The sequence below is a fragment of the Strongylocentrotus purpuratus genome, unplaced genomic scaffold (genome assembly GCF_000002235.5).
Source record: "Strongylocentrotus purpuratus isolate Spur 01 unplaced genomic scaffold, Spur_5.0 spur5_scaffold_16, whole genome shotgun sequence".
Lineage (NCBI taxonomy): Eukaryota > Metazoa > Echinodermata > Echinoidea > Camarodonta > Strongylocentrotidae > Strongylocentrotus > Strongylocentrotus purpuratus.
The window spans coordinates 12175218-12200005 of NW_022145601.1; the positions used below are offsets into that span (position 1 = coordinate 12175218).

Sequence of the window (24788 nt, forward strand, 5' to 3'; positions counted from 1 at the left end):
ATAAGCTGCCAGTTACCAAATGTCGTTATTTATCTGATCAACCTCTTGAGTTATGTTCCCTATGTAATATTAAGGTGCAGGGTGATGAATTTCATTATGTTTTGGTGTGCCCGGCTTTCAATGACTTTCGTAAGCAGTATGTTAAGGAATATTATTACAGTAGACCTAACGTTATCAAATTTCATCAGTTATTCAATGCAAATTCTGTTAAGCAGTTAAAGAACCTTTCCAAATTTTGTAAGATCAAGTATGTCTAATTTTGGATAATTTGTTTTGACCTTAGAGTTGTTGTTAAATTGGTTGTTGCCGTTTTTAGTAGCATAGTGTACATACATGTATATAGTAGTGTTAGTACTGCCAGTTGAGATGTAGGGTTTATTTATATTTTTTTTAAAGTAGACCTATACCCTTAAGCTTGCCTTCATTTGTTTGTTGTTCGCTGCCAAAGATTTTCTTGCTTTTAAAGATTTTCTGTGTGTGTTTAAAACAAATATTTTCTATATGAATATCATTGTTGAACATTATATGTACTATTCAACTGTATTTCTTCCATGCCCCATAAGGAGCCGTTAAAGAAATAAAAAATCATTGTCATTGTCATTGTCATTGTCATTGTCACGTGAAATATGAAATATGGAAATTAGACTTTAGTGCGTGTCCAAGCATGACCGCAGTAGGCACTACTGACTAGAGGTCATGATTAGTCAAGCGTGAATGGTTATGGGCGTAGCCTTGGGCGTAGCCTTGGGCGTAGCATACTACCGGTATCCGGCCGTTCCTCCCTGATAAGCTATAGCTCCTCGCAATCACGGAACAGAGCTAAGCAGTGCCGTGGCCGTAGAGTTAGAAATTCATCTTAAGTATCAGTCTATACTTATTTAGTGACATTACTTAGGCAAGCTGTGAAAAAGGGAACTGAGACTTCGACACTGGATTCTGGAACGTACTCTTCATTTCGTCGACAAATGTGCTGTTTTCTCTGCACTATAGGGGCCTAAAGTATAAGTTCCAAACAGACCTCAATAATTACCGGTATATAGGTACAACCTAGCTCGTATTCGTTGTGCATTGTCGACCCCTGGTGAGACTTGGCCTAGCTGTAGTGCATCGTAAAGGTAAAGTACAAGTACATGAAGTAGCGCATATTGAGTGGGAATCGTTTGGTTCTCTGAGTGTCGTGTTCCAGACCAGAGGAGATCACCCGGGGGGGGGGGGGGGGCAAATCAGAGCCAGATCCAGGGGGCACGGGCCCCAATTACCCCTGGCCCCACAAGTAGTAAAAAACACCCTTTTTTATTTAAAAAACGGAAGACGGGCCCCACCCCTGGCCCCCAGTATTTTATTTATTTGTTATATACTCAAGAGAGAGGGGGGGGGGGGGTGTTGTTTAGTTTTAAAAAATAGTGCCCACTAAAAAAAATTGTAGTAGAATCTATAGCCTAGACCTAGACTAGATCTATTTAGTATTTAGTCACCATCTTTTGGATGGTGACGTTAAAGGTCGGTCCCCATGCAGACGTAAATAATCATATCTGATTGATACAGATCTGTAAAAATCCAATTACACACACACACACACACATGAACGGGGGGGGGGGGGGGGGGGGGGGGGGGGGGGGGGGGGGAGAAAACAAGAAATTGGCATATTTTTGTACTATTATTTCTGTTATAGCCACCTCCAATTCGCCTTATTTCATGCATCTTCTATGCAGGACCTCATAATTTTCAGATCTAATTTGGTATCTATTTCATATTTAATTTGCACCCATATTATTTCCAATTAACGAGAGTACACCATCAATTTCGGTCAGATTTTCTACTGAACTCCACAGATGTCTCCAGTGCAATTGTGCCATTTTTACTTAAATTTAATGGCCAAAATTTAGGGCACACACAATTTCCGAAATACATTTAATTTAATTAGTGACACCAATTATTTCGGAATACTTTGTTTCCACTTTTTACCTAAATATGTCATCATTTAAATCTTTCCCCAATGGGCTTTTTTATTGAGGGCACTATCCATTGGCAACTAGGTTTAGTTATGTCCGCATAATTACAAAATTATAAATCATAAAGGTAATTTGTATATCAGGATGACCTCTTTTTTCTTCTTTTATATCTTCTTAGGCTTTAGGTCAAGGCCCTTTTTTGTATAAAACTTGTTATCAATAATAAGCAGTGGCGGATCCAGGGGGGGGGGGGGGGTGTTTATTAAACCCCGTAAGTGATGTTTTCCTGGCATCTATTAACGCAATGGAGACCATAAAAAGCAGTGCATGATAACGTCTTTTTAAATCAAGTAACAGTTTAATACACAGTTATATCCAGAGTTATCATGTGTTTGGTTAAGTTACCAGATGAGTTGAATATCTTCTCACAATATTTGCACTTGAAAGGGTTTCTCTCCAGCGTGCGTTCTTTTTTCTTTCTTTTTTTCTCTCCTTTTTTCTTTTTTTTTCCTTTTTTTTTTTTGTTTTGTTTTTTTGGGGCCGCCCAAGGGGGGGGTTTAACCCCCTAAACCCCCCCGTAGATCCGCGCCTGTATACAGCCCACCTGATAATTACAAAAATAACATTAGTAACACCACCAACCATAATAATCATTGTTGTCATTATTATTGTGATACTGCTTCTAGTACTACTCCTACTACATGTACTAGGAAGAAGGACGGGAAGAGGAAGAATCTTATTGTTTATTTTTTGTATTATCGAGGCATACAAATGCACAGGGAGGTAAAAGAGGGAAAAGTAAGGCGACGAAGAGGGAGAGAGAGGGAGAGAGAACGAGAGGGGATATGGCCCGGGATCAAATTCAGTTCTCTTCAATTTATTTGACCCAGTATCGATGATCATAATTTTATCTACCATGATGATGTGATTGCCATGTGTACGCCACACCGAATAGCACTAGCTCACATTTTGTTATTGTTGTCAAGAACTTATTGGCATGCAGCCAGTAGATTTTCTTCATGTGTTTGATCTTGTATTGAAAAAAAGATCAAACACATCATCATAATCTACAGAGTGCAACCAAAAATTTCTTAACAACAATTGAAATTTCTTTCAGGAAGCCTAACACTAAAAGCTGTTTTTGATTCAAAGAGCATCGTAGAGACGATGAACAAATAAGAATAAAAGTACATTCACTTCTATTTTCCCCGCCAAATAATCCGAACAAAAGAATCAACCGAGGGTAATCAACTGTTAAAAGAATTTATCATGAGACCTTGAAAAATGAATTAATACTGCTTGTCAAATATTATTGAAGAACAGCAAAGGCGAACGCGATAGTCGCTACAATTCAGAAATCATTGCTTGCATTGCTTTTCTCTCAAAATTACCGTGAGATATCAAGCTACATAGAACTATGATCGACACATAAGATATTGTCTTGAAAACAGTCAGAAACATTAGAACTTGAATGAATAAAACATAATGCAAATGAATAAGACTAGAATGAATAGGACACAAGTTAATTTCTACCATTTAAATCATCCAGTACCAAATACCTGAGCAAAATTCGAACCAGATGCATTAAATGGTAAACTTAAAGACAATGATTCATGACAATTGTCAATTGTCATGAGTTTATCGTCTAGACGTATTGCAAAAGTTAATCAGAATAATAATGATACCTCTACTATAAGGCCTAATTCTACATGTACTATACTACACTACTGCCATTGTAGATTATACTGATAATACAGATGATAATAATGATATGAACAATTATAATAATACTATATACTTATACTAATCGTCATCAAAATCATCATGTTCATATTCATCTTAATGATAACAATAATAATGATTATAATAATTACAATAATAACTTATCTTAACGATAATAATCATGATAAGGATAATAATCACAATAACAAACATAATAATTACAAAAATAACATTAGTAACACCACCAACCATAATAATCATTGTTGTTATTATTGTGATACTGCTTCTAGTACTACTCCTACTACATGTACTAGGAAGAAGGACGGGAAGAGGAAGAATCTTATTGTTTATTTTTTGTATTATGGAGGCATACAAATGCACAGGGAGGTAAGAGAGGGAAAAGTAAGGCGACGAAGAGGGAGAGAGAGGGAGAGAGAACGAGAGGGGGTAGCCTATGGCCCGGGTTCAAATTCAGTTCTCTTTAATTTATTTGACCCAGTACTGATGATCATAATTTTATCTACCATGTGATTGCCATGTGTACGCCACATCGAATAGCACTAGCTCAAAAGATTTTACTCACTAATATATATATATATATATAGTAAAGCTACATACACTTAACTGAATGAAAGAAACCTATAGAAAACGGACTGGATCTTATTGAAAATACTATTCTAAACAAGAATGTACTACATGTACTACATTACGTTACAATTTCACGAGAGAAATAGAACTCGAGAGGGGAAGAAAAGAAGAAGTGATGAAAATGAAAGAAGACTAATAGCATGAGAGGAAAGAAAAGAGCTAAAAAGAAGACAAGAAAAGGGTGTAAAAAGGAAAAGGAAGAGCAAGAGAGAGAGAGAGATAGCCTTGAGCTTTTGATCGGCTAATGAGTAATAAATGAAACAGATTTTGAGCGGAGTAATTATCTTTCGCCGGAGAACTTGCATAAGGAGCTAAAACTTGATGTTTTTTAAATCAAACATTATGGGGAATAGCAAACAACGGCTGAGCATTTATTGCACTAATTGCCAGAGGAGCATTCATGTCTTCCACGAGGCCGCACTTTTGGATCAGAGAGCAATTTAATTGTCGGTGGAGCATTGTCTTTTGCGGGGTACTTTTAGGGAGGAGCAACAATTATTGTCGTAGTAGCCTTTGTATTTTACGGGGCACTTTTTTAGCGGAGCAAATGTCGGCGGAGCAATTGTCGCGTTTTGCGGAGCAAATGTCACCGGAGCAATTGTCGGCGGAGCAACTGTCGGCGGAGCAACTGTCATTCGAGGAGCATTTGTCACCGGAGCAAATGTCGGCGGAGCAATTGTCGGCGGAGCAAATGTCGGCGGAGCAATTGTCGGCGGAGCAAATGTCGGCGGAGCAAATGTCAGCAGAGCAACAGTCGGCGGAGCAACTGTCGCGGAGCAAATGTCGCGGAGCAATTGTCGCGTTTTGCGGAGTAAATGTCGGTGGAGCAATCGTCGGCGGAGCATGTGTCATGGAACCGTATCAAATTCATGGCTGTTTCATAACATGAATCATATTGGGATGAGTATTGGGTGTTTCCAGATAAAACAAAAATTGCAAAACAAAATTCCTGTTTTTCAAAAGGGATATGATATGCAGGAGAATAGTTTGTTTAAATTCAGACCTAGTGTATCTATTCCCCTCTGTTTAAATAAACTGGAAAAATATTAAAAGGTTTAAAGATATATGAAGAAAAAAAAATCAACTCACACACACAAAGCAGTTTGGTTTCCATGAAGCTACATTTAGCTCCATTGAATATGCTTGTATGTATTTCATGAATGTATGTAGGATGTTCAATGCATTGAATAACAAGGAATTGTGTTTTCTTATGCATCTTCATTGACTTTTTGAATGCATTGCATGATGATCTTAAATGTTGATAAAATGTTTTAAAAGTTGGGATACCATTGTATTTTGATACTGCTTTATAATTAATGTAGAGTTTCCTCAGACCGTTTGCCAAACATATTTGTATGTTTAAAAAAAAAAAAAAACATGTATGTATCATGCCAACCCTTACGAATAATCCAGAATATTCTGATTTTCTTATTTTCAAATGTTGGCAGGTACATGTACAAGTATGTATTTCTAGGACCTGAAAATCTGGAATATCCTGAATTTTCAAAATTTTGAGTTTTGGGGGTTTTGTTTGTACTTAAGCCAAATTAAGCTTGTTTTATCATGTGACGCGATTTGAGAGTTCACATTGCATGCATTGAATGGCTGCATGATCGAGCAGCGAATTTGTATTTGCTTTTTGAAAAGATTTACCCGTATTGCCAGTTACACTGCCGCTGCAAGTGCGATTTCTTGTTTTCGAAGGAATATACCGTGCTAAAAATTCCTTATTCTTATTTTCATATGTTAGCAGGTATGTAATAGCAGTATGATTTTTTTCTTCTTCAGATTTAAGAATCACCATGACTTCCGTTGAACGCAAAAAGAAGATAGGAGTAGCCCTGTTTGGCGTGGGGCGTGCTGGCACGATCCACATCAAGAACCTTGCCGCGTCTCCTCGTGTAGATCTAAGATGGATTGTGGAAGAGGACACCAAAAAGGTCACGCCCATCCTGGAGCAGCTCTACCTCTACGATACCCAGGTCATCTCCACCAAAGACATTTCTAACGTCTGGAATGACGAGAAGTGAGTAAAAATATAGTGATCCATATTCTACTACTGGTAATTCAGTTCAGTCCCGCCCCCACCCCCCCCCCCCCCCACTCAGTGTTATTTAGGCTACGCATATGCTGTTCCCAGCGACCCCCCCTTTTCAGCAAAAGTCTGGTGTGTAAAGTCAATACGGGTCAACCTTTTTCTTTTGTTATACAAGCCTTTTTCAACACCCCCCCCCCTTTTAGCAAAAGGTTGGTGTGTAGAGTCAATACGGGTAGACCTTTTTCTTTTGTTACGAGCCGGAGAGTTTGGGCACAAGCATCGTTTCCCTCCGTTCACAGAGTGGGGGGGGGGGAAGGGGCCGTGTTTCAATCTGACCTTTAAAATAAAGTTGATCGAGTTCTGGTCATGCGTTTGCATTGTGAAAGAGTTAGTTGCATGTCTCCAAATATGTATTTAAGATAAGAATCAGACAAAGGAGTTATGGGATGCCACATTATGCATGGTGACAATAGTGTGGAATTACTTTTGAATTCCTCTAGTCTTCTCTATATTCCCAGTCTATAGAGTTTGAACCACTCAACTATAACATCTCTATGACATATATGCTCTGGCAACAGTTCTCTCCTTATTTCACTTATGCTCCGGTCACAAAGGTTCGTATGAACAATTGTCTTCCCGATTTTTCAATTGTCTGAAAATCGTTCGTATAGCGTTCGTACAGTGTAGCAGTTCGTAATGGCATAGATGAATGCAAGAGTCGTGTGTGTTCCTACTATTCTTCATGGAGCTATTTATTGCCATGGACAAATAAATTTATTTCTTTCTCTAATAGATAAATGCAATAGTACAAGGTCAGCTTTGTTGTTTTGTCTAAAAGTAACTATAACTGTTAAAGGTACTATGTCCCGTTTTGCAGGCCAAAAAAATGAAAAGGTTAAATTCCAATGGCATTTAAAAGATAATACTAATTTAGAACTCCCTTTAAAAAAATGGGGCTTGAAATGTCTTTAAGTGGGAAAATAACGACTATTAGTTGTAAAATCGACTTAGGAGCTATAGAGCCAATAAGTAATAGTCTTGATTTTCAGACCATTGTCCCGCATGGTCGTACATTTTATGCTGCGCAAAGATTCAATTAGTTTAATTTTGGCCATTACAAGAAGTGGGTTATTGATGTAGACAAATCCTTTACAGCTCATTGTATGTATGTTATTACCAAAGAAGAAGAAAAAGCCAGTCAGTCACTCAATACTGACATCAGTGTCTGACAGTGAAGTCTAGCAAGTAAACGGGTTTCCTTACATAATTTGAATATTAGGACACTGCTAACATTTATATTTCAGATAGGACATACATGACATATTCATAATTCCTGCAAAGTTCTACAGAATTTGAGGTTGGCTGCAAAAGGGACATACAGTAGTACCTTTAACCCATCCAAATCTCAGTTCTATTTTTTTCTTCTCATTCTCTCTCTCTCTCTCTCTCTCAGGACGGATGCAATAGTTGTGTGTGTTCCTACTCTTCTTCACGAGGCTATCGTACTAAAAGGGTTGGATGCGAGTAAGTTATTATGATTAATCAGACTTCTGTGCCGTTCTTTTCACTCTTCCCATACAAAACTAGTAAGGACATTGTACCTGCATGCATGCATGTACAAAGTGTCAAGAGAAAGAAAAGAAAATTCCTAATTAAAGAATCTTCCAAACAATATGCTTGCTGATTTTTTATGTGATTTTTTGTTTGACACAAATTTTGTGAATGAATTTTCAGGAATAAAATTTTCACCTAAAATGCTTTTTTTACATAAAAAAAGGCCTGATATCTTTCACTGATGTAAACTTCATCACAGAGATAACTTTTTCTTTTTGAAGAAGAAGAAAAAAAAAAAGGTGTTGACCTTCTTTTTCCATCACCCACATACTTGGGCATGATTGGAATAAGACGTATAAGGCGCTATTTCGTTTTCAAAGGCTGGTTCAAAATTACCAAATATTTGTGGGACACCACAAATATTAGTAATGGTTATATTTATGGATATTTCAGCCATTTCTGAACCGATTTTGATCAAGCATATTGATTTTGTCATTTAAATTGTATATTCTTTCAAATTTGACACTCAGTTTTTCATTATCTCACAAACAAATTACTTTGTGTAGCGCCCTCTGCAACAAAACTCAACTATCCCTTTAAAATCTGTTAAACGCACATGTTGTCTGTTTGATATTGGCAGGGAAAGCTATATTTGTGGAGAAACCCATCGCTGTCAAGTTAAAAGATGCCAGGGAATGCTACATCAAGGCTGCAAAGGTGGGCAAACCTCTGTTCTGTGCTTTCAACAGGTAAATCTTAAAGCCACACTGTACTACTTGTAGCTACTTGCTCCCTCTCTATAGAAAACAATGCCTAATCGATGACCATTGGTCCCCCATGATCCTCTTTTTAGAAAACAATGCCTAATCGGTGACCATTGGTCCCCCGTGATCCTCTTTTTCTTATGTTAATTGAGAGCTGAGTTGATGAGATACCCACCTGTCCAGTGACCTTGTAGGGTGGTCTCATCCCTCCTATAAACTAGTACAGATAGGCTTTAATTCTGTCTGTGCTGTGCCATCGCACTCAGAAGTATGACCTTAATTGTTGTTGCATGACACCCTGTGCCAGTTTCCTACACTAACCAAATTATTAACTTCAACCATAATCCCAACATTACTTAACCCTAACCTTAAAGCTATCACTAACCCTAAACCTAACCTATAATCTAATTGCAATCCTGACCTTACACCTTTGATAAAGAAGCCTGGGTCAATGAAAATTGTAGCCACAGAATTTGTTGGGTCATCGTCCCTGTTCCATGTTGTATTTCACAAGGGTATTTTTTATGCCTCCGCCACCGAAGGTGGTGCCGGAGGCATCATGTTTTCGGGTTGTCCGTCCGTACGTCCGTCCGTACGTCCGTCCCGTTTGACCGTTATCACAATATCTCAAGAACCATTTAAGATTTAAACTTAAGACTTGGGAATAGTATTTATCACCATAGGAAGACGATCTGATTAGATTTTGGAGTACGTAGGTCAAAGGTCACAGGTCACAGAGGTCAACTTATGAAATTCCTTGTATTAAGTTTTTTAGTGCGATATCTCAAGAACCATTTGAGATTTAAACTTCAAACTTAAAGATAAACTTTAGTACTGGTAATGCGATTGCATTGTGAAAGAAAACGTGTGAAAGGATCAGAAACAGTTGATCATGTAGCATATAAGTATTGGTGTGCACTGCAAGGTTCTGGAGTCATCAAAATCATAATAAATTTGACCGAGTCTTGGTAAAGTAACAAGCACTCACATAGAAAGCTATATATGGGACAACACACATCGTGTCGGGGCTAGTACTACCTTGATTTCCTTGTCTTTCTATGCTTATTACTCAGCCAGTATACATTTTCTTCCAAAATTGTTTGGCACATGTCATTTATTTGTAATCTTGAACATTCAGTGTAAGTTTCGTTTGATTCTGTGAGAATTTTTTTTTTTTTTACCAGTACTGGAGTTTATCTTTAAGGATAGTATGTATCACCATAGGAAGACGATCTGATTAGATTTTGGAGCACGTATGTCAAAGGTCAAGGGTCACAGACGTCAACTTATGAAATTCCATACATTGAGATTGTTATCATGATATCTCAAGAACCACTGGAGATTTAAACTTCAAACTTAGTGATAGTGTGTATCACTATAGGAAAACAATCTGATTAAATTTTGGAGCACGTAGGTCAAAGGTCAAGGGTCATAGAGGTCAACTTATGAAATTCCATACATTGAGATTGTTATCATGATATCTTAAGAACCATGCACTGGAGATGTAAAAACTTCAAACTTAAGGATAGTATGTATCACCATAGGAAGACGATCTGATTAGATTTCGGAGCACGTAGGTCAAAGGTCAAGGGTCACAGAGGTCAACTTATGAAATTCCATACATTGAGATTGTTATCATAATATCTCAAGAACCACTGGAGATTTAAACTTCAAACTTAATGATAGTGTGTATCACCATAGGAAGACAATCTGATTAGATTTTGGAGCACGTAGGTCAAAGGTCAAGGGTCACAGAGGTCAACTTATGAAATTCCATACATTGAGATCGTTATCGCGATATCTCAAGAACCACTGGAGAATTTTCACTTCAAACTTAATGATAGTATGTATCACCATATCATAATATCTCAAGAACCACTGGAGATTTAAACTTCAAACTTAATGATAGTGTGTATCACCATAGGAAGACAATCTGATTAGATTTTGGAGCACGTAGGTCAAAGGTCAAGGGTCACAGAGGTCAACTTATGAAATTCCATACATTGAGATTGTTATCATGATATCTCAAGAACCACTGGAGATTTAAACTCCAAACTTGTTTAAATTGCTCTATGGCGGAGGCATCATTTTCGACTGCGCGCAGTCAAAATTCCATCTAGTTTACCAATGGATCTATGTGTATTTTGTATCTAAGTTCCAGTATTAAAAGGATCCGATAACTTTGTCTCAGGTTCTGAAACAAAATTCTGGATTTAGCTCATGATGCAATGATAATTATAAACCTTTAGGTCAGTCAGGAACCCCATGACTTTTACAAGCCGATCGCCTGTCTGATTATCAAGATATTTATGATATTGGAATTACAAATTTTGAAAACCGTTCACCTGACGGTTTTCATAACACTACAGTCTATTGGGGAAAATGAGTATGGTAAAACCGGTCACTCAAAGATTTTTATTTTTTTGAGGCACTTCTTGATCATTTTGAAGCGCAATTTTTTTAGGGCTTCAATATTACACCATATCACAGACAATGTTAACACGTAGGGCCGTGTATCTCAGATTTAACATTGTTAAACAATCCCTTTAACTTACTCGAAATAGGAGATAAAAGAGTTGTCATATGCGGCCAATTAAGATCTGGACCCAGTCTTATTTACATACCGTAAATCTCTGTGTATAAGGCGCACCTGTGTATAAGGCGCACCTGTGTATATGTTGTTTTGTTGCCGAAAACCCACGTGGGGAAGGACCTTCATTTAACATCGAGGTGCAGTTAAAGGCTCTGATTTGTGCTTGTAAACTTGTCACAAATAATAGTAACAATGTTGTTTTTAGAAGAATGTGTATGATCATTAATGTAAATTAAAAACAATAGAGTACCTAGGTCCTAGGATAGAACCTTGTGGTACACCATTTGTTATATAAAAAAAATTGAGGAATTATTACTATAAACTATATTGAGATCTATTAGAAAGATTACTTTTAAACCAAGAGGACAGAAATTTTTTAGTGTTGTTGTAGTTTCCGAGTGGTGAGTCAACACACTGATTACTGAGCTGGAGACATTGCCCGCATAGCGCCATAAATCGAAACCTAAAAACTTTTTATAAAAAATTTAAAAAAAAAAAAAATCTGTACCTGTGTATAAGGCTCAACCCCGACTTTCAATTTTTTTCCGTCGGCGGCAAAAAAGTGCGTCTTATACACGGAGATTTACGGTATATAGTTGCAATTGATATAAACTCTTTATAAGACGGGGCCCTGGCAGAAATGGGTTTTTAAGCAAAGCTTTTATAGTATAAAGTCCAATCCTTTTGTTTATTGGTGCAGCCAGCAGTCGTACCAATCAGCAATCATGGCAAATTAAAGGTTAAAGGCTATACTGAACAATTTGATGTTTCACTAAGGTACAGGATTGGACAGATCCATGTACATTGTACATGTACCCATGGTTGATTACATATACATTTAACAACTAAATTATTGATACCCCTTGTAAATTTGAGTGGCAATGACAAATCATGCATGAGCACGTCTATACAGAACTCCACTATTTATTAGTATTATGAAAGATGAGCTGAACTATGAGTAGTATAGTGGACTTCTGTTTGGTCTTGGAGATGTGAATATGTGTTAAAGATAAGCATAACCATTATAAACAGGTAGCCATATCATTCTTCTTATTATCATGTATTTTCTCAATCCCACTTCTTTTGTCACATTTTTAGTTGTAATTTTATCTGTGAGTGTTTATTGCATCTTGTGTGAACTACCCTTTATGAGTTTTAGGCCAAGATGTGAACGACAGCTGTGACCCTTGAAGGGATAGTTGAGTTTTTCTTGAGATAATGAAAAACTGAGTGTCAAATTTGAAAGAACATACAATTTAAATGACATAATCATCTTTGTTTGATCAAAATCGGTTCAGAGACGGCTGAAATATCTTAAATATAATGATTTCTAACATTTGTGGTGCCCTACAAATATTGAATAATAAGAACCAGCCGTTGAAAAGATGAGATGGTGCCTTTACGTTTTATTCCAGCCAATGCTGATGTTAGCTTTTTGTTGGCTTTATCGCGTTGGTTATAATACGCACAACCAGCAGGCCCCTGTATTATTATTAATTAATTAATTAATTAACGGTTATCATTTTTTTGTTTAAAGTGGAGCTGAATTGGTATAATCGTATTGGCTTAATTTCATACATTTTGGGGTCTAAAATTACCTTCACAGCAATTTTAGGTCCTAAAAGAGCACTAGAAAATGTTAAAATAATAATAAGAGGACTAACCATGCACCTTGAAGGCATTTGCGGTCTGAAAAAAGAACTCTACTATCTCTTTAATCCGCTAATTTCATTTCCGTTTTAGACGGTTTGACCCATCCATCCGTAAGCTGAGACAGAGGGTGCAGAATGGAGAGATAGGGCAGATCAGGTGTATAAAATCAACCGCCAGGGATGGCTCTTTCCCTCCAGTAGAATACCTTAAAATATCAGGTGAGGATGAACAAGTTATCATTACATTAAGGGAGACAATAGGGAGTTTTCGCACGGCGACGCAAGTGCTGACTACGGGATATTTAAGTGAGCTGTGACCGTTCGTACTCTGGCTACCGTCGCGATCTAATTTGCAGGCGCTTGCGTGATGTCAGCAAAGTCGTTTGCATCCGAGCCTCCCCATATCACAGCTAACAAGCGCTCGGCTTGGCTGATCACGCCACCCCGTACTAGCTCGACTCCCGATGCTAATTCGGCTGATTACTGTCGTAGGTATGGACGCTACGCGGAAATTTTCGCTCTGAGTCCGACCCCCCACTATGATTAGTGTTGTAGGCCATGTCACCGGTTGCGAAAACTCCCTAATGCAAATTAGATCGCGACGGTAGCCAGTACGGACACGGTCAAAGCTCATTTAAATACGCCGTAGTCAGCACTTGCATTGCCGTGCGAAAACTCCCTAAAATCACTGCATGAAGGAGATATTGTCACTGTATTAGGGAGACATTTTAAAGGTCCGGTGACATCAAAATAAAAGTTGATTCCTGATGATGTGCAGGGCAACTCATATTTTGTTATTCATACATCTTAATATAGTCAAACCTGCTTAAATGACCAGCACCTGCCTACAAAGACCACATTTTTTGTTTCACATGAAAATGATTTCTCATTGAACATGTACTAAAGGAACCTGTCTACAAAGATCATGTTTCATGTTTCCCTTGGGTGGTCGCTATAGACAGGTTTGACTGTATATTTAATAGAATTTAAAAATATTCTTAAAATAATTTTCTCATCTACTCGGACCTGCTAAGCTCCACCCTAAAAAAATGCTCCAGATCTCATTCATCTTGTGACATCGTCTGCATGTCAATCATTAGTGAGCTAACAAGAGACAGTGGTATGTAACTTCCCCCACCTCAGCAAATGCTCACAAAAGAATTACGGTACATTCTTTAATACAATACCTCCACATTACCTTTTTTCATGGTGATGCTACAGCACGTCTGACATAGCAACTCCTATATTGATATTGTATGGTCTAATGTGAACAGTTGGTCAACCGACCTTTAAAGGGATCGTTTAACAATATTAACTCTGAGATGCACGGCCCTACGTGTTATCAGTGCACATGTCTGTGATATGGTGTTATATTGAAGCCCTAAAAAAAATTGCGCTTCAAAATGATCAAGAAGTGCCTCAAAAAAGTAAAAATCTTTGAGTTCCCCGATAGACTGTAGTGTTATGAAAACCGTTTGGCAAACGCAAACTTTGATTTCGATTTTCAATCATAAATATCTTGATAATCAGACAGGCGATTGGCTTGTAGAAGTCATTGGGTTCCCGACTGACATAAAGGTTTATAATTATCATTGCAGCATATGAGCTAAATCAAGGATTGTTTTAAAGGACCTAAGACAAATTAAGTTACCGGATCTTCTTTAAACAAATTCTAATAACTTCTAAACAGCTTCTTTTACAATGCAATCACATGACCAGAACTCAACATTATTTTTAAAATATTGTCAAGACATAGTTTCATTTCTGACACACTCTAGAAAAAGAATCACCTGTAATTTTGTTACTATTAATAGGTGGATTCTACCATGACTGTGCTATTCACGACATCGACCTAATTCTATGGATACTAGGTGAGAAACCAATCAGTGTCTTTGCTCAGGGCCACGCCTTCAACGATGCCACCAAAGCCATGAACGATGTTGATCAGGCGGCCATTGTTCTGAAATTTCCAAGTGGGGTCCTGGCAACCATCGACCTTAACCGCGAAGCTGTTTACGGTTATGACCAGCGATTAGAGGCAAGTCGGAAGCCGAGCTCTATCAATAAAAGGAATTAAAGGGAATTTGAATCTTTCCAAGTCGCTAGGTCCATAAGTTTTAAGAGCATAGCTTGTCAGCCGGCTGGCAGAAGGGCGTTAGCGCGCAAGCGACTTGAAAACTACTTTTCAAATTATTAAAACTTAAAAGACTAATAAAAATGTTTTAGTAAAACACGGCCACAATTTTTTTCTCAGAAATATTAAAGTCAGTTTTATAAAAGTTTGAGGTGATTTAGTGCTATCGCCCTTCTGCTTAACGCTTCATTTTTTACCTGAAATTCGAGCTAATGCCCATCTGCCAGCCAGGCGACGAGCTGTGCATTGACTCTAAAACATTCTTTATTATGACGGACTTTGAAATATTAAGACTTAACCATGAAGAACTTTGCTCAAGATCAGATATTTTAGTGAACATGTCTTCTGGTTTTTTTTCTTAGTTGGTTCAACACGAAATTGATGATCATACATTTCTGGATCGACCTGTTTAAAACAGTACTACACTATTGATTCTTAAGGCAAATTTCTAAGATTACTGTACGTCTGCCGTTCATTCTCTTTACTGCCTGTCTAATTTCTTTCAATATACTAATTGAGTTCAAATTTCTACTTCTTTTAAAAATGCGAGAATTAATGGATTTTGCACTTACACACTCACAAAACCCAAATTTGTTACGGTCTGTGCACCAACTGTGTAGAACGATCTTCCCTCACATATCTGTAAGGCCTGATCATTTGAATCTTTTAAGACAATGCTGAAATGTAATAGAACTAAATAGAGACCTAAGATTTAGACGTAACCCAATTATTCTATGTTAATAATTCAGCTACTTGTATATTATGTTTGTAAATGTATAAATGTATTTATACTTCTAAGAACTTTGTAAATACAGAGCTCTTTGTTTCATAATCATCTTCATAGCTTTTTTTATGATTACCGGTATTACTGTTATATTTATTCTGCAATGCCTAAGATCTCTCCATGATTTTATGCATGCACTTTGTCGAGTTATAAATTATGTTATTTATGTATCATTTTGATGATATACCATGCGCCTGATCGGCAGCTGGTGCAGAGAGCTCTTCAGATAATCTACATTTATATGTATTTATTGTTACCGCCGCTTGTTAAGATTTACATCATTGGATTGATCCATACCCCAGGATTCTTCTGGACAAATCAACTTCTCAGAATGATGTCTCGGTTTTAATAAATTTGATATGAAATATATTGCATAAACTACATGTCAGCTAATCATGTACACCCATTGGTCTTTGTGCATGTCCAACCAGCTATATCGTGTAGTCACTGGATTGTTCTTCATTGTGATTGTGACATCAAGTGCAAGAGAGCATTTTAGTAGAGACATACAAAGGATGACTGCAAGTAGTACTGGTTTTCACTATTCAGCTGACCAATTACTTTCTGTGAAGAACAATGCTTCTAATGCTTCTATTGATAATAGGATTTCTCCAGACTTAATGCTACGTATTAGAGAACTTGGAATAAATAGAATCCCAGCTACAAACAGAGGAGTAAGAGGAGGACATACTAAACAAAGATCTTTGTCAGCAAGGATTACAGCACGAACATCAACCCATTCTAGAAATAGGCAAGATATCAAAAGGCCTTGCTTTCTGAGGAGAATTTCAACTGTCCCACACCCATCTACTGTTAGAATTGCATTACTTAATGCACAGTCTGCATGTAACAAGACTGAACTTCTTGAGACATACATTTTGGATCATGATCTAGATGTTTTCATCTTAACTGAAACATGGGTGACTGAAGGGGACCGTGTGACTTTGAACGCATTGACACCAGCAGGATATGTATACCACTCTATACCAAGATGTGGGAGGGGTGGTGGAATTGCTATCATTAGCAAATCTGGACTCAACGCAAGACTTTTACCCGCTCAACCATTTCGTAGTTTTGAATGTGCAGAGATGGAAATCAAGCATAATTTTGAGAGACTAATGATGACAGTCATTTATCGACCACCGCCATCCACTAGAAATGGATTGACCCGCAATATGTTTGTTGAAGAATTCTCAACCATCATAGATGCTGTTGCTTCTTCAAATGACAATGTCTTGCTGGTTGGAGACTTTAATATACATGTGGACAACAACACTGATCTTGAATCCGTTCGGTTTGCTCAACTCCTGGACGATGCAAGTTTGGTACAGCATGTTCAAGGCAGCACACATATGTCAGGACATACACTCGACCTCGTCATTGCTAGATCAGATGCAGATCTAGTCACATCATTGCATGTGGACTCATTTCTATCAGATCATGCAGCGATAAGCTTCACCTGCTCTCTAGAGAAACCTACTGTTCCTGTAAAGAGAGTAACCTATAGGAAGCTTCGTGACATTGACATGGATGCCTTCTCTGATGACGTATACACATCTCTATCTACATTGGACAGTTTCAGTGATACATCACAGGTTGTCTCGGCATACAATTCTCGTCTCTCTGAAGTATTGGATCTTCATGCACCTGTTAAGTGTCGTAACGTTGTCCTGCGTCAGCACATCCCATGGTACAACAACGGCATCAGGCATAAGAAACAGTTAACACGACGAGCAGAACGACGCTGGCGGTCCTCAAAATGTCAGGAGACTCGTAAAGTCTTCATTGCTATGAGAAATCAACTCAATGCAATGATGTGTCAGGCAAAGAGTGGATACATAGCTAGCAAAATATCGGAGTGCGGAAAAGATCCCAAGCGTCTCTTCCAGATGATTAATGACCTGTTGAGTCCATCCAAGTCTATTGCTCTTCCTTCTCACGATGATGATGAGGAGTTAGCTAATCAGTTTAGTGCATTCTTCTTGGATAAGATTCGGTCAATACGAGAGACAATTGAGAGTAGACAAGAGCGGCCCGAAAACCGCGGGCTGAGAAATGCATCGGCTTGTGATTCTGAACTATCAACATTTGAGCCTGCCGAGATTGAAGACATTATACGGATAATACGTACTTCTCCAAACAAATCTTGTCAGTTGGATCCTGTTCCAACATGGATCATTAAACAACTATCAGCAACTTTTGCTTGTGGTATCATGAACATAGTGAATTCATCTCTTCAGGCCTCAGAAGTACCTGATGACTTCAAGCATGCCGTGGTCATTCCCCTGCTGAAGAAGGTTGGCTCAGATCCTGAACAGCTTTCTAACTACAGGCCTGTTTCAAATCTGCCATTCGCTTCAAAAGTTCTTGAGAGAGTCGTTCTTCATCAGCTGGTGGACTACATGGAATTCAACCACCTCATGGAAGTCATGCAGTCGGCGTATAAGATCGGGCATAGTGTCGAAAGTGCTCTTTTGAAAGTTTCAAACGACATTCTCACTGCTATCGACAAGCACCAAATGGTCTTGCTTGTCATGTTGGACTTATCCGCTGCGTTCGACACCATCGATCATCATGTCTTACTTCAAAGACTATCCGAAAGGCTTGGTGTAAAAGGTTCAGCTTTGCGTTGGATTGAATCATACCTTTCTGGCCGATCTCAGGTGGTGCGTATTGGCGACAATATATCTGAACCTTGTCCTCTCAAGTGTGGGGTACCTCAGGGGTCGGTCTTAGGCCCGGTACTCTTTACTATCTACATATTACCACTTGGAGACATCACTCGTTACCATCAGGTTCAGTTTCATTTCTACGCTGATGACACCCAACTCTATCTCACATTTCGTCCAGGGGATGCTTCGGCTACCTTCGATCAGATGGAATCGTGTATGAGTGACATACAAGCATGGTTGAGTTCAAATTTCCTTAAACTGAACCCAGAAAAGACTGAAATGTTGGTGCTTGGATCTCGTCACAATCACTCAACTTTTCACCCTCGAAACCTGAACATTGGTGGTCATACTATCTCTCCAACAAGTTCAGCTAGGAATTTGGGAGTCGTCTTTGACCATCTGTTCAATATGGAAAAGCAGGTTTCATCCATTTGCAGAAGTGCAAACTTCCACCTTCGGAATGTCAGGAGAATCCGTAAATACATGTCGAAGCAGACTACAGAACAGATCATCCATGCCTTGGTAACTTCCAGATTGGACTGCTGTAACGCCCTCCTGGTCGGTATCCCTTCCTCAGCCATTTCTCGTTTGCAGCGAGTGCACAACAACGCAGCCCGTGTTCTTACTAAGGCAGGGAAGTATGCAAGAATAAGTCCTATCCTTCGTCAATTGCACTGGCTACCGGTACAGAAGAGAATCGTGTTCAAGATTTGTCTGACTACCTTCAAGATTCTGCATGGTCAGGCCCCCCAGTACCTCTCTGAGATGGTATCAGTAACGCAGTCAGTGAGGTCACTGAGGTCTTCAGAGGCTACGAGATTAGTTGTGCCAATGACAAGAACAGTTACGTACGGAGACAGGTCCTTTGCAAAAGCTGCACCCACCCTCTGGAACTCTCTTCCTTCTCATCTTAGACAATTAGAATCCACAGAACAATTTAAATCCCAGTTGAAAACGTTTTTATTTATCTGATGTTTAAGTTTAATTACCTAAAGAACTGTATTATGTTGAACTGTATTATGTATTTATATCTGTTTATCCAATACTTGAATTTCTGTATATATACATGTAAGATTTGAATTCCTGTTTATCTAAGATTTAAGTTTAATTACGTGTAGAAATAATATCTGTTGAACCGTTTTGTGTAATCTGCATCATTTTTGTCTGTCGCGCCTTGATCGGAAGTTCCGGATACGTGCGCGTTATAAATTTATATTATTATTATTATTTTGCCATACTGCCTTCTTTTTCTGTTATAGCACTAAAGTTAAATGCCCACTGTAACTACTTGCTCCCTCTATATAGAAAACTTCCCCAATCGGTGCCTGTTGAGAGCTGAGTTGATGAGATAGCCACCTGTCGGTGACCTCGCTGTGTGGTCTCATCCCTCCTGGCCAAACTAGTCCAGATAAGCTTTAATATACCGGTAATTTTAAATCAATTTTTTTCTTCATCGCAGGTTTTGGGATCCAAAGGTATGATGCAGTCTCAAAACAGAATAGAAGCACCTCTCACAAGGCACAATGAAGAAGGTGAGCTTCTGGATCCTATCTTCCCATCCTTTGTGGAGCGCTACAGCCAGTCGTACTGTGATGAGATGGACCACTTCCTTGATGCTGTAGAAGGTAGTTATTTATAACAGACTAATACCTTAATATATAGGAGTTCCTCAAGGGTCGATACTGGGCCCCTTCCATTGAATTAGGCATTCATAACACACTATAACCTTTACACAAAGACCACTTCTAATTTAAGAGAGCCAGTCACACTCAGCCTGATAGGCAATCATATTTATTCAAACGTGTGTACGAAGGCCACAAGCATGGTAAGACAGCCTGTCATTCTGTGATGAGATGAATTACTTCCTTGACTTCATCGAAGGTAGGTTTTCATAACACGCTAAAACCTATATAAAAAGGCCACTTATATAATACTGTAAGACAGCCTGTCAAACTGTGGTGAGTTGGATCACTTCTTTGATTTCATTGATGGTAGGTTTTGAAACAGAGCAGCCAACTAGTACAGATTTCCCGTAATTGGTACGGAAATTAACGATCATTACGGCAGTACGGAATGTTGTCTAATTTTTGTTTCTTTTTCTGGCGGCCATCCAACAATCGCTGAGAAAGACGGAAAAGTATCAAGTATTCTCTTAATAGAAGCCAATTTTTCATGGAAAACTCATGTGTTGTGATGACCTGAAAATCAATATTTAGCAACTTTGTGTGAGTAAAATCACCAAAAATTTCAGATAATCATGCGCACATGCATCTGCGCAGTGTTTGTGTGCCATTTTTAAAACATTTATAGTGCCGCCACATAGGAAATTACTGATTCATTCCCCAAATTACTGATTTTGAGCCTTGTGATTACTGATTTTCTGTTGTGGAGGTTGGCAGCTTGAGTTTTCATAACACACAGAAACATGTACCTGGTATGCAAAGAGCACTTGAATAAGTTAGTCAGTCATACTGTGACGATATGAATTTATTTTTTTTAATTTGATCTTGTTATTTTTTTTCTTCCAGGAAAGACAGACAAGCTAGATGTGACGATGGAGGATACTTTGTGTACCTCTTGGATTGCAGATCTGTGTGAAAAGTCTATGCATCAGGGCAAAGTGATCCCTTTCACCATGCCTCAGTTTTAAAGGCATAGACCACTTTTGGAACCCCCCCCCCCCCCCCTCAAAAAAAAAAAATCTTATTACCAATCTTGTGAAAGAATTATGTTTTGACCAATATGTGATGATACAAATTTTGCCTGGAAACCACCTACCAATTGATATATTTGGTAAATTATCATATCTACCAGGACTGGATAGATCCCAGGATAAATATAGGGTAGTCCCATGTGCATCTTTCTGTGTACAGTGCTTGTAACTTTACCACGGCCGGACTGGGCCAAATTTGTTATCATTTTAATGATTCCAGAACCTTGCAGTATATACACAACAATACTTATATGCTATAATCATGATCAACCTTTTCTGATTGATTCCACACCCATTTCTTTCACACCAGAACTCAACTAGGATCTTCTATTTATGTGGGTAGGAAGATTATACGAGATCCAACATTTGCTCCGAAGATGATTGCTCCAAGCTTCATTTTGTCTAAAGCATAGAGTTAGACTATGAAATTATTTTCATATTTGTTTACATATGTCTTCAGATGTATAGAGAAAATATTGGCCTTTTATATATGTTTGGAATGGTATACAGAGCCAATTCATTGCTTTGTGGCATTGAATTTAAATTCACCTAAAATGTAATTAAATTGTAATAATATATAGTTGGGAGGATTAAGGAATTGATTAGATCATTTTTTCCCAATTTTTATCATCAATAATGGTATGCTTTCACTCAAACTTTCAGATAATCTTTAATTGTACATCTAGCATTGAAGTCACTACCTTAGCACCATTTTCTCTCATCTGAACAATGTTACCAAGTCCCTTTGATATATTACAATGAAATCATGCAAGACAAAGCTGAATTCTACAGATCAGACAAGAGATGACTTGCTGTTCGGAATGTTATAGATTTGTGATCATGAATGTTTGCTTTGAAATTCTTTTCAATTAATGAAATGGTAAGTAGTACTTTAGTATGAATAAAGGGAAAATGATTTTATAAGTACCGGTATAAGAATGTGTGTGATTACCATGTTAAGTTTTGTAGGGAAAATGATAATAAACTTGATCAAAAATGAAATGGCTTTGACGACGTTCTTATTGATGTATATGTGGTTAAACACTTAAAGCTACAGTCCCATATACGTCCCGGACCGTCCCGGACCATCCCGGACCCCATCCGGGGTGATCCGGGATTCGGTCCGTGTTGACACCGTGTTGGCACCGGGGTGGTCCTGGATGGTCCTGGATGGTCCTGGATGGTCCTGGATGGTCCTGGGCGGTCCGGGAGTCGACCCCGGATGTTTTTGACGGTCAAAAACTGCCGGGGTGGTCCGGGACGGTCCGGGACAAAAGTTTGATCCGGGGTGATCCGTGTAGCCACCGTGCTGGGTCCGGGGTCATCCGTAGTGGCGCCGGGGCGGTCCGTGTTGATCCGTGGCAGTCCGGGAGTGAGTTATTGACCGCCCAGGACCATCCAGGACCACCCCGGTGCCAACACGGTGTCAACACGGACCGAATCCCGGATCACCCCGGATGGGGTCCGGGATGGTCCGGGACGGTCCGGGACGTATATGGGACTGTAGCATCACACTTTTTTGAACAAAACATCCCGGACCATCCCGGATCACCCCAGACCATGGTCCGGGATGGTCCGGAGTGGTCCGTGCTCGTCCGTGCTGGTCCGGCTTTATATGGGACTGGGGCTTTATAAAAGTATTACATACATTATAGAAATATATGTTACTTACAATACAGAAGTATTTAGTACATACATTATAGAATGTATAACTCACAGAAGTATGTTATACATACACCGTATACTACATAACTAGATATTGTAAAAATTACTCATGTAAGCATAAGAGTAAACAAACAAATTGCATGTAATAATATTCACATATTCATATATTCATCACCAACATGTAACTCTTGTTATTATGTGCAAGGAGACGCCTCTTTTCAATGGACCAGTTTCGTAATGTGTTTGAGTTGGGTGCATGGGTCCGCGTGGGGTACCTGGACGCGTGTGGTTCCGCTCGCCTGTTAGGAGTGATTGCGTTTCGGTGGGCAGGGTGTGGGTTGCGCACATTTGTTGTTGCTAGGTTTGGCAAACATTAACGCTTGCCCAGCCTGGTTGCAGCTGGTGTGTGCGATTCGCGTTCTGTCTATTCGGGGCGCGGTCGCTCTTGGCAGGGGAGTGGAATCGCTCGCGTTTGGCCGCCTCGCGGGAACCTGTGCACTAGCTCTGTTTGGATACGTTACGAAACTGGTTGTCTGTATCTCCTTGACATGCATTAATGAATGACTAAAACCTGTTCTCACTATGTGCAATATCCATGCCTTCAATATTCATGTGTCTCCGTAGTATTATCATTAAAATGATGAGTTCCCACTGCAGGATGTATGTACGAAGAAAATAGAGCAAAATTACCCAGGTCGAAATTCCAGTTGATACCAGTTGAAACCAGTAAGGATTTCCAACTGGTATCTACTGGTTTGAACTGGTCTCAACTGGTCTCAACTGGTCTCGACTGGTCTTAACTGGTACCAGTTGATACCAGTTGATACAATTTGGAAACCAGTAGAAATACCAGTTGACATCTGAGACCAGTTGATATTACCAGTTGATTTACCAGTTGAAACCAGTAGATGATTACAAGTTGATTTACCATTTGAAAACCAGTAGATGATTACCAGTTGATTTACCATTTGAAAACCAGTATGATTACCAGTTGATTTACCAGTTGAAAACCAGTAGATGATTACCAGTTGATTCCAGTTGAAAACCAGTAGATTTTTACCAGTTGAAAACCAGTAGATGATTACCAGTTGATTTACCAGTTGAAAACCAGTAAGATTACCAGTTGATTTACCAGTTGAAAACCAGTAGATAATTACCAGTTTATTTACCAGTTGAAAACCAGTACGAATACCAGTTGATTTACCAGTTGAAAAACCAGTTCAATTTATCTTATGAATATTCATGATTTGCATGTTTTCACAGAAAATATAATAATCATGATCTTTCAAGCAAATGTGACAATGCACATACATTTTGTGATTTACATTTTCTTAGTTAATTATTGACAAATATATTACACATGTCTGATCATGTTTTTCATCTGATTTAAGACGTAAAATGAGGTATATTGATATATATGTAATTACTAACCAGAAATAAAGTGTATAAATTTGTATATATGTATGCACGAACATTATATGTCAAATCACACAATAATCTACTTCAAATGATCATTGTGATGTGGTCAAGTTGGTAGCCAGATGCTAATAATGATTATTGATTATCAGTTGATTGATTACTAGATAATCATCTGAAAAATCAATTGGTAATTCAACTGGAAATTCAACTGGTAAATCAACTGGTAAATCAACTGGTAAATCAACTGGTAATTGAACTGGTATAAATCAACTGGTAATTCAAATGGAAATTCAACTGGTCTCAGTTAGCGTTGTTTCAATTTCCATATTAAAAACCAGTTGAATCTACTGGTTTCAACTGGTACCAGTTGACTTACTGGTTTTAACTGGTACCAGTTGCCTACTGGTTTCAACTGGAATTCCGACCTGGGTATTGAATGTAACTGTTTTTACTTGGAATAGCTCACACATCTATTATC

At 38.5% G+C, this 24788-nt stretch overlaps 1 protein-coding gene across 1 annotated transcript; it reads left to right on the top strand.

Annotated features, from left to right (window-relative positions):
• Positions 1 to 767: 767 nt before the first annotated feature.
• Positions 768 to 22228, top strand: LOC763709 (myo-inositol 2-dehydrogenase). The gene is made up of 8 exons (XM_030986793.1): positions 768 to 1115; positions 6111 to 6348; positions 7814 to 7884; positions 8555 to 8663; positions 13015 to 13142; positions 14738 to 14961; positions 19973 to 20138; positions 21042 to 22228. The coding sequence occupies exons 2-8, from the start codon at positions 6125 to 6127 to the stop codon at positions 21161 to 21163; spliced, it is 1044 nt and encodes a 347-aa protein (XP_030842653.1). The 5' UTR covers positions 768 to 1115; positions 6111 to 6124; the 3' UTR covers positions 21164 to 22228.
• Positions 22229 to 24788: the final 2560 nt, after the last annotated feature.

Coding starts and splice junctions, on each gene's coding strand:
- LOC763709 (XM_030986793.1), top strand. CDS start 6,125: ATGACTTCCGTTGAACGCAAAAAGAAGATAGGAGTAGCCCTGTTTGGC. Junction 8,664..13,014: donor CTGTTCTGTGCTTTCAACAG/GTAAATCTTAAA, acceptor TTTCCGTTTTAG/ACGGTTTGACCCATCCATCC. Junction 20,139..21,041: donor CTTCCTTGATGCTGTAGAAG/GTAGTTATTTAT, acceptor TTTTTCTTCCAG/GAAAGACAGACAAGCTAGAT.